The sequence below is a fragment of the Melospiza melodia genome, chromosome 2, assembly GCF_035770615.1.
Source record: "Melospiza melodia melodia isolate bMelMel2 chromosome 2, bMelMel2.pri, whole genome shotgun sequence".
In the NCBI taxonomy this organism is placed as follows: domain Eukaryota; kingdom Metazoa; phylum Chordata; class Aves; order Passeriformes; family Passerellidae; genus Melospiza; species Melospiza melodia.
Window position 1 is genome coordinate 143,710,725 of NC_086195.1, and position 10,542 is coordinate 143,721,266.

The 10,542-nt window shown below is 63.2% G+C and overlaps 2 protein-coding genes across 5 annotated transcripts; both read left to right on the plus strand.

Moving 5' to 3' along the window:
- Window positions 1-939: 939 nt before the first annotated feature.
- NEU3 (neuraminidase 3) lies at window positions 940-3,585 on the plus strand. 4 transcript variants are annotated; one of them, XM_063150270.1, is made up of 4 exons: window positions 940-997; window positions 1,582-1,636; window positions 1,726-1,968; window positions 2,055-3,585. In XM_063150270.1, the coding sequence occupies exons 2-4, from the start codon at window positions 1,610-1,612 to the stop codon at window positions 2,997-2,999; spliced, it is 1,215 nt and encodes a 404-aa protein (XP_063006340.1). In that variant the 5' UTR covers window positions 940-997; window positions 1,582-1,609; the 3' UTR covers window positions 3,000-3,585. The 4 variants fall into 4 exon arrangements, with proteins under 4 accessions (XP_063006340.1, XP_063006342.1, XP_063006343.1 ...); XM_063150272.1 differs by having other exon boundaries at window positions 1,729-1,968; XM_063150273.1 differs by lacking the exon at window positions 940-997 and adding an exon at window positions 1,025-1,078 and having other exon boundaries at window positions 1,729-1,968.
- A 341-nt stretch (window positions 3,586-3,926) lies between these two features.
- Window positions 3,927-9,175, plus strand: P4HA3 (prolyl 4-hydroxylase subunit alpha 3). The gene is made up of 13 exons (XM_063150359.1): window positions 3,927-4,534; window positions 4,942-5,084; window positions 5,319-5,533; window positions 5,854-6,003; window positions 6,101-6,152; window positions 6,328-6,485; window positions 6,567-6,743; window positions 7,220-7,284; window positions 7,429-7,588; window positions 8,017-8,079; window positions 8,335-8,403; window positions 8,606-8,702; window positions 8,908-9,175. The coding sequence occupies exons 1-13, from the start codon at window positions 3,927-3,929 to the stop codon at window positions 8,976-8,978; spliced, it is 2,028 nt and encodes a 675-aa protein (XP_063006429.1). The 3' UTR covers window positions 8,979-9,175.
- Window positions 9,176-10,542: the final 1,367 nt, after the last annotated feature.

Below are 10,542 nucleotides of genomic sequence, written 5' to 3' on the forward strand. Positions count from 1 at the left end.
GTGCTTTATCACATGGCTCTGTGCCCAGGGGCCTTTTCCAATCCCACCTTTCCATTTCTGGTAGGAGTTCAGGACAAAACCCTTCTGTGAAACAACCATCCCCTCGCAAACCAGTTTGCTTTATTTTTGTATTTATCTAAGGAGGGATAGAGGATTGTTTTATATAAAATCCTTTTATGTGTTGGGGGGGAGAATCAAATATGCTACTTCTGTGTGCTCAGCCACAAAGCTTCTTAGAAAGTGTAAAAGATTTTCCAAGCTGTGTCTGTCTGTCTGTCCTGCAGTTCCCTTCTGGCGTCTCCCGTTCACGCGTCCCTTCTATAAACTGGCATTTTTTAAAAAAGAGGGTTTTTTGGGTTGTTTTTTCAATAAAAGGGAAGAACAGACATCAAACGTGTCCTGGAGCATCTCTGGGGTGTTTCACGCCTGGGGAGGGAATCCCAGTTCACAAAATCCTCAGGGCTGGAAGAATCCTGGCATTCCCGTGGCACCGCCAGAGTCTTGTCACCTGAACCTCATCCCCAGGTGCCACAGGATGAGGGCGGCTCCTCTCTTTATCTTGCAGAGCTGGTGTGGCCTGGCTGCCTCACCTCGGAGCCCCCAGACGGACCTTGCTGGTTTTCCGGCCCTCCCTGGCCACGCCTGTCCCGCAAGGGGCAGGGGACTCTCCCGGCATCCCGGGCAGGATCCTGCCTCCATCCCTCTCCCGGCTCCCTGCGCCTGCTCCGGGGGAGAGGGTCGGGGCGCCTCGGCAGCGGCTCCCCCATCAATCTCCTCCCGGTATCCCACCGTTCCGCCCGCCCGTTCCAGCAGCGAGGAGCGCATCACCCGCTCACACCTGCCCAGGTACGGCCCCTGCTGCCCGCCGGCGCCAGGCTCCGGATCCCGGCAGCGGCATCCCCGCCCGCCGAGCGCCTGACCCGGCCCCCCGGCCGCGGGAGCTGCAGGAAGAGGCGGAGCGGGGCGGCCCCGGCGCGGCGGCGGCGGCAGGAGCGGGGTCTGCGGGGATGCGGGATGCGGGGGATGCAGGAGTGCGGGGGCCGCGGCACGGAGGGGATGGGGACTCGGTGCTTGCGAGGTGCAGGGGAGTGCAGGGCATGGGGACTGGGACTGGGGGGGCACCGGGGTGTAGGGGAGCGGGCTTGGGGGTGTCGGGGGGTACACGGGGAGAATCTGGGTGCTCCAGGTGGGTGGAGGCGATCGGGGCCTGACGGGGGTCATTGCATAGTGCAGGGGGATGCGCGGAGGGGGCGTCTGTCACTGGGGGTCTGGACATATGCAGGGGGTTTGTGCTGTGGGCCAGGGCCGGGACACGGGGGTGCCGCTGGGATCCAGGCAGGAGGGGTGCGCGAGGGGGGACGGGAATGAAGGGGTGCACGGGCACAGGGACCCCGGGCCAGTGCCGCTGGGGGAGCTCAAGGCGGTGGGAGCCCGGGGGTGCCGGTGCGGGGCAGGGGGCGCTCAGCCCTCGGCAGCAGCGGGAGGCGGTACCGTGGTGAAGCAGGGGAGGCTGTGCGGCACAGGGGAGCGGCACAGACGGGCAGGAGCTCTGCTCTCACCCCACTCTCCCACCCTGCTCAGGTCCCAGGGGGAACCTCAGGGCGGCACCATGTCCCAGGCCACCACCTGCCTCGAGGTGAGCATTCATCCCTATCCCTCTCTTACGGGCCACCCCCTCCTTTGCCGGGATTTAACCCTTTACATCTGACTGTCCCTCCCTTCCAGCAGCAGGGGGATGGCGGGGAGAGCCCCCCACCACTGCCATCACCGCCAGGATCCTCGCACATTTTCCCTCCGGAGACGCTGTTCCGACAGGCAGGTGGGGTCACCTACCGCATCCCGGCCCTGCTCTACGTGCCCCCGGATGATTCCTTCCTGGCCTTTGCCGAGAAGCGCTCCTCGGCCCGGGACGAGGATGCCAAGTACCTGGTGCTGCGGCGGGGCCGCCGGCACGGCTCCTCGGTCAAGGTAAACGCCGCGGGCTGCAGGAGCCCGAGGTGGGCGCGATGCCGGGGGGCTCCCGAGGCTGAGCCCCTTCTCCTTCCTGCCGGCAGTGGGGTCCCACGGAGGAGCTGTCGGCACTGGCGCTGCCCGGCCACCGCACCATGAGCCCCTGTCCCCTCTACGACGCCAGGAGCGGCACTGTCTTCCTCTTCTGCATCTGCGTGGAGCAGGGCAGGACCGAGCGGCGCCAGATCTGGAGCGGCTGCAGCGCCGCCCGCCTCTGCTTGGCCAGCAGCGCGGACGGCGGCCGCGGCTGGAGCGCGCTGCGGGACGTGACGGACGAGGCCATCGGCGCCGACCTGTCCCGCTGGGCCACCTTCGCCGTGGGGCCGGGCCACGGCGTGCAGCTGGACTCGGGGCGCCTGGTGGTGCCCGCCTACACCTACTACGTGCACGGCTGCCTGTGCGGGGCCCTGCGGCTGCCCTGCTTCACCCGCCAGCACTCGTTCGTCTTCTACAGCGACGACGGCGGGCGCCGCTGGCACAAGGGCGCGCTGCTGGGCGGCGAGCGGACGGGCGAGTGCCAGGTGGCGGAGATCCGCGGCCCCGGGCCGCCCGTGCTGTACTGCAGCGCCCGGGCGCCGCGGGGCTGCCGAGCCGTGGCGCTCAGCACCGACCGCGGGCTGCGCTTCGAGCGGGCGGCGCCGTGCGCGGCGCTGGGCGAGCCGCCGCGGGGCTGCCAGGGCAGCGTGGTCAGCTTCGCCCGCTCCGCCGCCGCCGGGGCGCCCTCCTGGCTGCTCTACTCGCACCCCACCGACCGGCACCGCCGCCGCGACCTGGGCCTCTACGTGAACCCCTCGCCGCCGGACGGGGCGGGCTGGCGGCGGCCCTGGGTGCTGCACGCCGGGCCGGCCGGCTACTCCGACCTGGCCGTGTGCCCCGGCGGCCTCTTCGGCTGCTTGTTCGAGTGCGGCGCCAGCAGCGCCTGCGAGGAAATCGCCTTCTGCCTCTTCACCCTGGAGCCCTCCGGCGAGCAGGAGCTCAAGGCTTCCTAACATAGACCCGTGTTTGTCAGCGCGGCCGCTCCTGAGCACTCGGCAGTGCCGAGACCTCACCAGGACACCGCATCCTGTACACATCGTGTACCTTTTATTTAATTATGTCTTTTAATCACCCGTCGGATGTTGTCGGTGACCTGCGGCAGTGGAGGGAGGATCTGCTCTGGCTTGGCCAAGGGGGATGCCAGCACAGCACACCAAATGCCGCTGCTCCTCCAAAAATCAGCATTTTTCACCTGGTAGCAGCTGAAAAGCAGAAGGTGCCAGCAAGAGCAGCTGATTCCCTAAGGAAAAAGAACCCAGGAATCTTGGTTTAGTTTAAAATATTCCAGTTCCTGTGTTCCTGCAGGTGGCAGAGGATTCCCAGTTTTTACCATTTTTTATGCTGCTTTCTTCACTTGACTGCTTTAGACTGAGTTTCTCCTGGCCCCCTGGGCAAAGCGCTCGAATCTTGATTGGGGGCAAGGGGAGAGAATGTTGGGGAGTGTTTTGTTCTGCTCCATAGGGAACAGCTTGTAGCATCCCAACAGTGACAGAGACCTCACATCCCCGTGCTGCTGTCAAATAAAATTCTCCCAAAACACGTGAAATCCAGTCCATACAGGGAAGATCCCAACGGCGCTGGCCCTGCCCCAGAAAGATGCGGGATGGCCCCAAGCACGGCACCTCCCACTCCATCCTGGTGCTGTTCTGTGCACGGAGAGGCGGGAGGGGGGGCAGACAGGATGGGCAGAAGATCAAATCGAGACGGGCACAGGCAGGATGTGGGCAGGGATGGGCAGGATGGGGCCAAGATGGAATGGGGACAGGCAGGATGGGGCCAGATAAGGACAGAAGGCAAAATGGAAACAGACAGGAGCGGGCAGGCAGGATGAAGCCGAGGATAGAGCAGGATGGGGCCAGGAGAGAACGGGGACAGGCAGGATGAGGCTGGGGCAGGACGGGGACAGACGAGAGGGGGACAAGCAGGGTAGGGACAGAGGGGCAGACTGGAATGGGGACAGGGACAAGCAGACCGGGGAGCAGCCCCACACCGCCCTCCCAGCCAGCGTGGCGGATCCGGGGCCCCCCACCCCTTTTCCCCCCAAAGGCGGGGCCTCTCCGCCCCTTTTCCCCCGCTTCTCCCGGCGGCGGCGGCGGCCGGATGCGGGCGCTGGGGCTCGGGGCGCGGCTGGCACCGGGGGTGCGGGGGGCGCTGCTGGGGCTGTGGGGTTGCTGCTGGGAGTAGGGGCGCTGCAGGTACTGGGGAGACTGGGAGCGGTGCTGGGACTGGAGGGACTCGGAGCGCTCGGGTTCGGCGTGCTCGGGGGCACGGGAGGTGCCGGGCGTTCTGGAGCCCTGGGGGCGCTGGGGGCACTGGGGGCGCTGGGGGTGCTGGGGGCGCTGCTGGCGCTGCTGCCGCCCCCCGCCCCGGCCGAGACCTTCTCCGCGATGCTGAGCGTGCGGGCAGCGCTGGGCGCCGAGCGCCGCCTGCTCCGCCGGCTCCGCTCCTACCTGCGCGACGAGAGCTCCCGCCTGCGCCTCCTCCGCAGGTACCGGCACCCCGACCGCAGCCGCACATCCCGGCCCGGCCCCCGGCGTGCGCGATTCCCTGGCTGCCAGGAGGGGTTAGCCCATCCCCACCTCCCCCAAAGCTCCCAGTTTTGGGGGGCGGCACTAAATAAGGGCGTGGTGGGAGGACGGGAAGCTGAGACTGGACGTGGCTCAGGCCCCCCTTCCCCCGGCTGTGCCCCAGGAGGGGGACGTGGCCCCCAGCCATGGGGATCTGCATCACAGCATGCCCAAGGCACGGACCATGCCCACAGACCCAATTTTTGGGCTGGGTCACACAGTCCCTCAGCTCTGGCTCGGCCAAAGTGGACACTGAGGCAAAGCTGCCCAGCAATGGGGGTGTCAGCACCAAGGAACACCAAAGTGTCCTCCCGTGGGTGCCTTGCAGGTTCTATGAGAAGGTCCAGGCACTGCACCAGGACCCCGAGGCCTCGGTGGACAACCCCTTGCTGGCCTTCAGCCTCATCAAGCGCCTCCACTCGGACTGGCCCAACGTCATCTACAACGACGAGGCCACCAGGAACACCCAGGGTACCCACCCAGGGGAGGATGCCCGGCCTCGTGTCCCCTCTGTCACCTGGGCAGAGCCAGGAGGTGGTGGGGAGAGGATGGAGGAGCAGGAGAACAGATGGAAGGGTGGAACATGTGGAGGGGAAGGGTCGATGGGATGAGGAGCAGGATGTGGAGTCCCCAGGGAAAAGAGCTGATAAGGGTGACTGCACCTCATCATTTCATTTATCCCCCCATGTCTTTCCCACCCTGCAGAGCTCCATGCTGGGCTCAGGGAGATGGAGCAGGAGCTGCCTGGAGCCGAGGACCTGGAGGGGGCGGCCCGGGCGCTGATGCGGCTGCAGGACGTGTACGCCCTGAGCGTCAAGGGCCTGGCCAGCGGCGTGTTCCAGAGAGCCGGGCAGCCGCCCCTCTACAGCCCCGGCCGGCGCGTCCCCCTCTCTGCCGACGACTGCTTCCACGTGGGAAAGGTCAGGGAGAGCCCCACGGCCCCCACAAAGCCTCCCCAGCCTGCTGGGGTGCTGCCTCCACAGGGATGGGCTCGGGGGTTTCTTCACATGGTGTAGGATGGAAGCACAGGTGCAAACAGGGATGGAGATTGAGGTGGAGATGGAACACGAAAGGAAGGGATGGGATGGGATGGGATGGGATGGGATGGGATGGGATGGGATGGGATGGGATGGGATGGGATGGGATGGGATGGGATGGGATGGGATGGGATGGGATGGGATGGGATGGGACGGGATGGGATGGCCCAGCTGGCAGGTGCAGGTGATGTGCTGCCCCGCAGGTGGCCTATGACACAGGTGACTATTACCACTCCATTGTGTGGCTGGAGGAGGCTGTCAGACTCTTCCGCCTCTCCTACGGCAGCTGGAACCTGGAGGACCGGAGCAGCCTGGAGGATGCTCTGGACCATCTGGCCTTCTCCTACTTCATGGTACAGCCACGAGTCCCCTCCCCATGCCCAGTGTCCAGCAGAGCCAAACCAGGGGCGGGAGGATGGATGCTGATGGGGTCTCCACTCCCCCACCCAGGCTGGAAACATCTCTCACGCCTTGAGCCTCTCCAGGGAGTTCCTCCGCTATGGTATGTGGGACAACCCTGGATGCAGCAGGAAGAGGGAAAAGATTTTGGGATGTCCCCATCACCTCTGCATGGCAACAGCCTCCCTCGCCCTTTTCTTGCCCCCATCTGGGGTAATTCTCCAGGGAAGGGGGTTGATGGGGGTGCTGCCTTCTGGGTGACACCACCTCCCCAGCAGATCCCAGAAACCAAAGGGTGTCCAGGAATGTGGCCAAGTACAAGAAGCTGCTGGAGACGGGGACAGGGACAGGCACCAGGCCCCTGCAGCGCCCCAACAGCACCCTCCTGCAGAGCCGTGACGCCTACGAGGAGCTGTGCCAGCGCCCCAGGGCACAGGTGGGACTGGCAGGGCTGCTGGGGTCCCACAGCACCTCTGGGGTCCCCCCTCACGCCCTCCTTGGTCCTCTTCCTCCCCAGGCAGCCCCAGAGCAGCTCCTGCACCTCGGCTGCTCCTACGAGACCAACGGCAGCCCCTTCCTGCTCCTGCAGCCCGCCAAGAAGGAGATGGTCCGGACCCAGCCCCACGTGGCTCTGTACCACGATTTCATCACTGACGCTGAGGCTGAGACTATCAAGGGGTTGGCAGGGCCCTGGGTGAGCCCTCCCTCTCCCCAGGGATGTCCCTTTCCTGCAGCAGGAGATTGTGACCCAGGGTGAATGCAGAGACAGGAGGGGTTTTAAGGCCAAAGCCTCCTCCAGGGAGTTCAGATGGGACGGGGCTTGGAACAACCTTGTCTAGATGAAGGTGTCCCTGCCTATGGGATGATCTTGGAAGGCCTCTTCCAACCCAAACCACTCTAGGATTAGATGAGACCCTGGGGATGATGACCCCAGTTCCATGTGAGTCTTTTGAGTCCCCCAAAAGACTTTTTGGAAGAAACCAGGTCCAAATGCACCTAAACAACTTCCCAACCAGGCCTGACTTGGTGACCCCACCTGTTGCCACTGCTTCCCTCACCCCAGTGAGACACCTTGGGGTAGGACAACCAGCTGCCACAAACCCACCACGGCCCCTGCTTGGTGTGAGGGTCCCCATGTGTGGCAACATGCGTCCCCCATGTGTCCCTCAGCTGCAGAGATCCGTGGTGGCCTCTGGGGAGAAGCAGCAGAAAGCAGAGTACCGGATAAGCAAGAGGTAGCGGCCTCCCTCCCTCATCCTCCATGGCCACCTCTGGGGTGGCAGCATGGCCGTGCTGGGAGGCCTGGCTCCTCCAGCAGTGCCCTGCGGGTGAAGCCCAGCCCCACATTAATTGGGGGGCTGATGTGAGGTGTCCCACAGCGCGTGGCTGAAGGACACGGCCGACCCCGTGGTGCAGGCCCTGGAGCGGCGCATGGCCGCCCTCACGGGCCTGGACCTGTGGCCGCCCTACGCCGAGCACCTGCAGGTGGTCAACTACGGCCTGGGAGGCCACTACGAGCCACACTTCGACCATGCCACGGTCAGGGAGCTGGGGGCGCCAGGGGGGACACCCAGGGGGACTCCTGGGGTGGACTCAGGGGTGGGCCCTGGGACATTCCTGGAGATGGGCCCTGGGATGCTCCTGATGGTGCTGCTGGGATGGTGCCCAAGGGAAGGCCCCGAATGTCCCCGGGGGTGTCCCCATGGTGATCCCAAGGTTATTCCCTGAGATGTTCCTAGTGTTGCACCCTGGCATGGCCCCTGGCAGGGGTGGGATGGATGGTCCCAGGATGCTGATCCCTGGGTGGGTGCCTGGGGTATCCCTAGGGAGGGAGGGAAGGAGGGAGAGAGAAGGGAGAAGAGGGATTTTCTGTGGGGGAACAGCTTGGAGCTGCTGGGGTGTGAGGGGCCTCTGGCTGAGCTGTGTCAGGGCAGCACTGACCATGCCCACCTCCCCTCCTGGAGCAGTCCATGAAGAGCCCCCTGTACAGAATGAAGTCGGGCAACAGGATCGCCACAATCATGATCTACGTGAGTCCCCCCCATTTCCAGGCCTGGAGGGATGAGCCTGGCTTGGCCCTCAGGGGATGGGATGGGTGAGGGCAGCCCTAAAACACTGGAGTGCGTGGGAAGTGCCAACATCTGTGGAGTGTTCAGGAGCTTGTGCTGTGCCAAAGTGGGGAACAGAGCTGGGGCCCAACGGAGGTTTTGTGCCTCAGTTTCCCTGTGCAAAGGAACACCACAGGGAAGGGGGGACCAAGGCTCCTATTTTTGCCCTTTTTCCAGCTGAGTGCAGTGGAGGCTGGAGGCTCCACTGCTTTCATCTATGCCAACTTCAGCGTGCCCGTGGTCAAGGTGAGGGCTCGTGTGGAACCGCTGGGAGCAGGGAAGGGAGGGTGCTGCCCTCTGTATCCCAGCTCCTTCAGGGAGTTGTGGTCAAGCCTCTCCTGATGCCAAGCCCCAACCCCAGGCTCCCTAATCTGTTTTGGGGTGCCAAAATTCACTCTTGGGCATCCTAGCTCCGTTTTGGGGTACCAAACCCATCTCTGCTCCACAGAATGCAGCCCTTTTCTGGTGGAACCTCCGCAGGAACGGGAATGGTGACGGGGACACCCTCCACGCCGGCTGCCCCGTCCTGGCCGGGGACAAGTGGGGTGAGAGATGCTACCAGGGCTCACCCCAGGGTGACACGGGGCTGGAGGGACAGCTCCACCAACGGGGAGGCAAGAGGGGCTGGGAATGCACAAATACCCTGGACAACAGGGGGAAAGTTCCCCGATACCAGCACAAGATTAGAGAAAGGTGCCAAGGGAAGGGAACACACATGGGTGTCCTTGTCCTTGTCCTTGTCCCTTCCAGTGGCCAATAAGTGGATCCATGAGCATGGGCAGGAGTTCCGGCGGCCGTGCAGCGCTGACCCTCAGGACTGAGCTGCCCTGGGACCACAGATGTGACATCTGATGTGACATCCGCAGGTGGCAAAGTCACCCCAGCACAGCATCTCAGCATCTCCCCAAGGGCAGAGCAAGGGAGAGAAGGGGGCAGCAGCGGAGCAGGGCACGATCAGGAGGGGCGTTTGCTCAACCACAGCCAAACTGGGTGGAAATAAAGTCTTTTATAAACCGGAGTCTGTTCTGCGGTGCCAAACTCTATCCCTGCGGCTCCCATCTGTTTTGGAATGCCTAAATCCAGTCTCGGGGAGAAGGCAGCTCCTTCCAGCCAGCCCCATCGTCCCGGCGAGTTTCCTATTCCCTGATCCTCGCTCGGAGCCCAGCGATAGCCGCTGTAGTTCCCTATTTCCTGGCCCTCGCTCCGTGCCCAGCGATGGTGACGGGGAGCCCCAGGGACTCCCGGGTCCCCCCGCGGCCCTTCCCGCTGCCTCCCTGCCCGCTGCTCCGCGGGGTGTGCGGACCGAGCTCCCTCCCTCAGCCCGCTGAGCGAGCCTGGCCTTTGCTAGCCTCGCCAGCAGAGTTGGGTTCGGGTTTCTTTTTCCCTTTCCCTGGCCTAGGAGACTGTGGGAGCAATCCAGCAATCCTTCGGCCGTTTTTTTTTTTTATTTTTTCCCCGAGCTGTTGGGTTCGGTTTTGGCCCAAGATCGCAGAGCCGGCGGGAGGAGCATCGGCCGGGGACGGGAGGGGCCGGCCCGGCCCGGCCCCAAACTCGGCCCAGCCGAGCCAACCGGAGGAAGGACCGGAGATCCAGCGGCATCGTCTGCAGTGCCGAGGGGACGGCGCCATAAATCCACAGGTTCCCTGTGTTTAGCCGGAGGTGCTGGGTGCCCCCTTTGTGTTCCCCTTCCCCGGGACGGGAGCCGCCGCCATTTTCTTCCCTCCCCACCACAATGCGGCCCTTGTGGGCTTTCCCCCCTTTCCTGGGATTTTGTTCTGTTTTGTTGGGAGTTTTTTGTTTGTTTTTGTTTGGTATGCTTTGGTTTGTTTCGTTTTGTTTGTTTCGTTTCGTTTCATTTAATTTCATTGTGTTTATATCCAGCGTGTGTGTGTGTGTGGGGGCAGATGGTTACGGTCGGACAATTCAATATCTAGCATTTATTCAGTTTCTTTTTCCTGTGCCGTGTGGGCACTCTAGGAATAAACGATTGGGGTTTTTTTCACTTTCACCCATTGCTGTTAACCTCCTATTGGCAGAAAGGGATTGTTCCCCTTTCTTTAGAGGAAACACTCCTTCCAGAGCGTTTTTCTCCTTAATTTGTTTCTAAACCGAGACACTCATCTAGGTGACATTTGAATGAGATTCAGGTCTTCCAGGATGGAAACCCAGCTTTCCAGAGATCACCATATCACCTTCTGGCCTGGCAGAAATCGGGGACGGAGATAAAACAGAAGGCAGAGCTCTCCCGAGGCTCTCCTTGCTTTGGGGTCAGAAATGCACGTTTATCACTCCTTGGCTGTGTTCATCCAGCCTGGATTAACCCTTCCATGGGCACACAGGGATGGGGCTGAGCTGCAGGGAGCATCTGGGCAGAACAGAGGCTCC

What these genes read in the sequence shown, in the direction of transcription:
- NEU3 (XM_063150270.1), top strand. Translation starts at nt 1,610, where the DNA reads ATGTCCCAGGCCACCACCTGCCTCGAG. An exon ending in AGGCCACCACCTGCCTCGAG is followed by an intron (nt 1,637 to 1,725) that starts GTGAGCATTCAT and finishes CCTCCCTTCCAG; the next exon opens with CAGCAGGGGGATGGCGGGGA. An exon ending in GGCACGGCTCCTCGGTCAAG is followed by an intron (nt 1,969 to 2,054) that starts GTAAACGCCGCG and finishes TCCTGCCGGCAG; the next exon opens with TGGGGTCCCACGGAGGAGCT.
- P4HA3 (XM_063150359.1), top strand. Translation starts at nt 3,927, where the DNA reads ATGAGGCTGGGGCAGGACGGGGACAGACGAGAGGGGGACAAGCAGGGT. An exon ending in TGGCCTTCTCCTACTTCATG is followed by an intron (nt 6,004 to 6,100) that starts GTACAGCCACGA and finishes TCCCCCACCCAG; the next exon opens with GCTGGAAACATCTCTCACGC. An exon ending in GAGTACCGGATAAGCAAGAG is followed by an intron (nt 7,285 to 7,428) that starts GTAGCGGCCTCC and finishes GGTGTCCCACAG; the next exon opens with CGCGTGGCTGAAGGACACGG.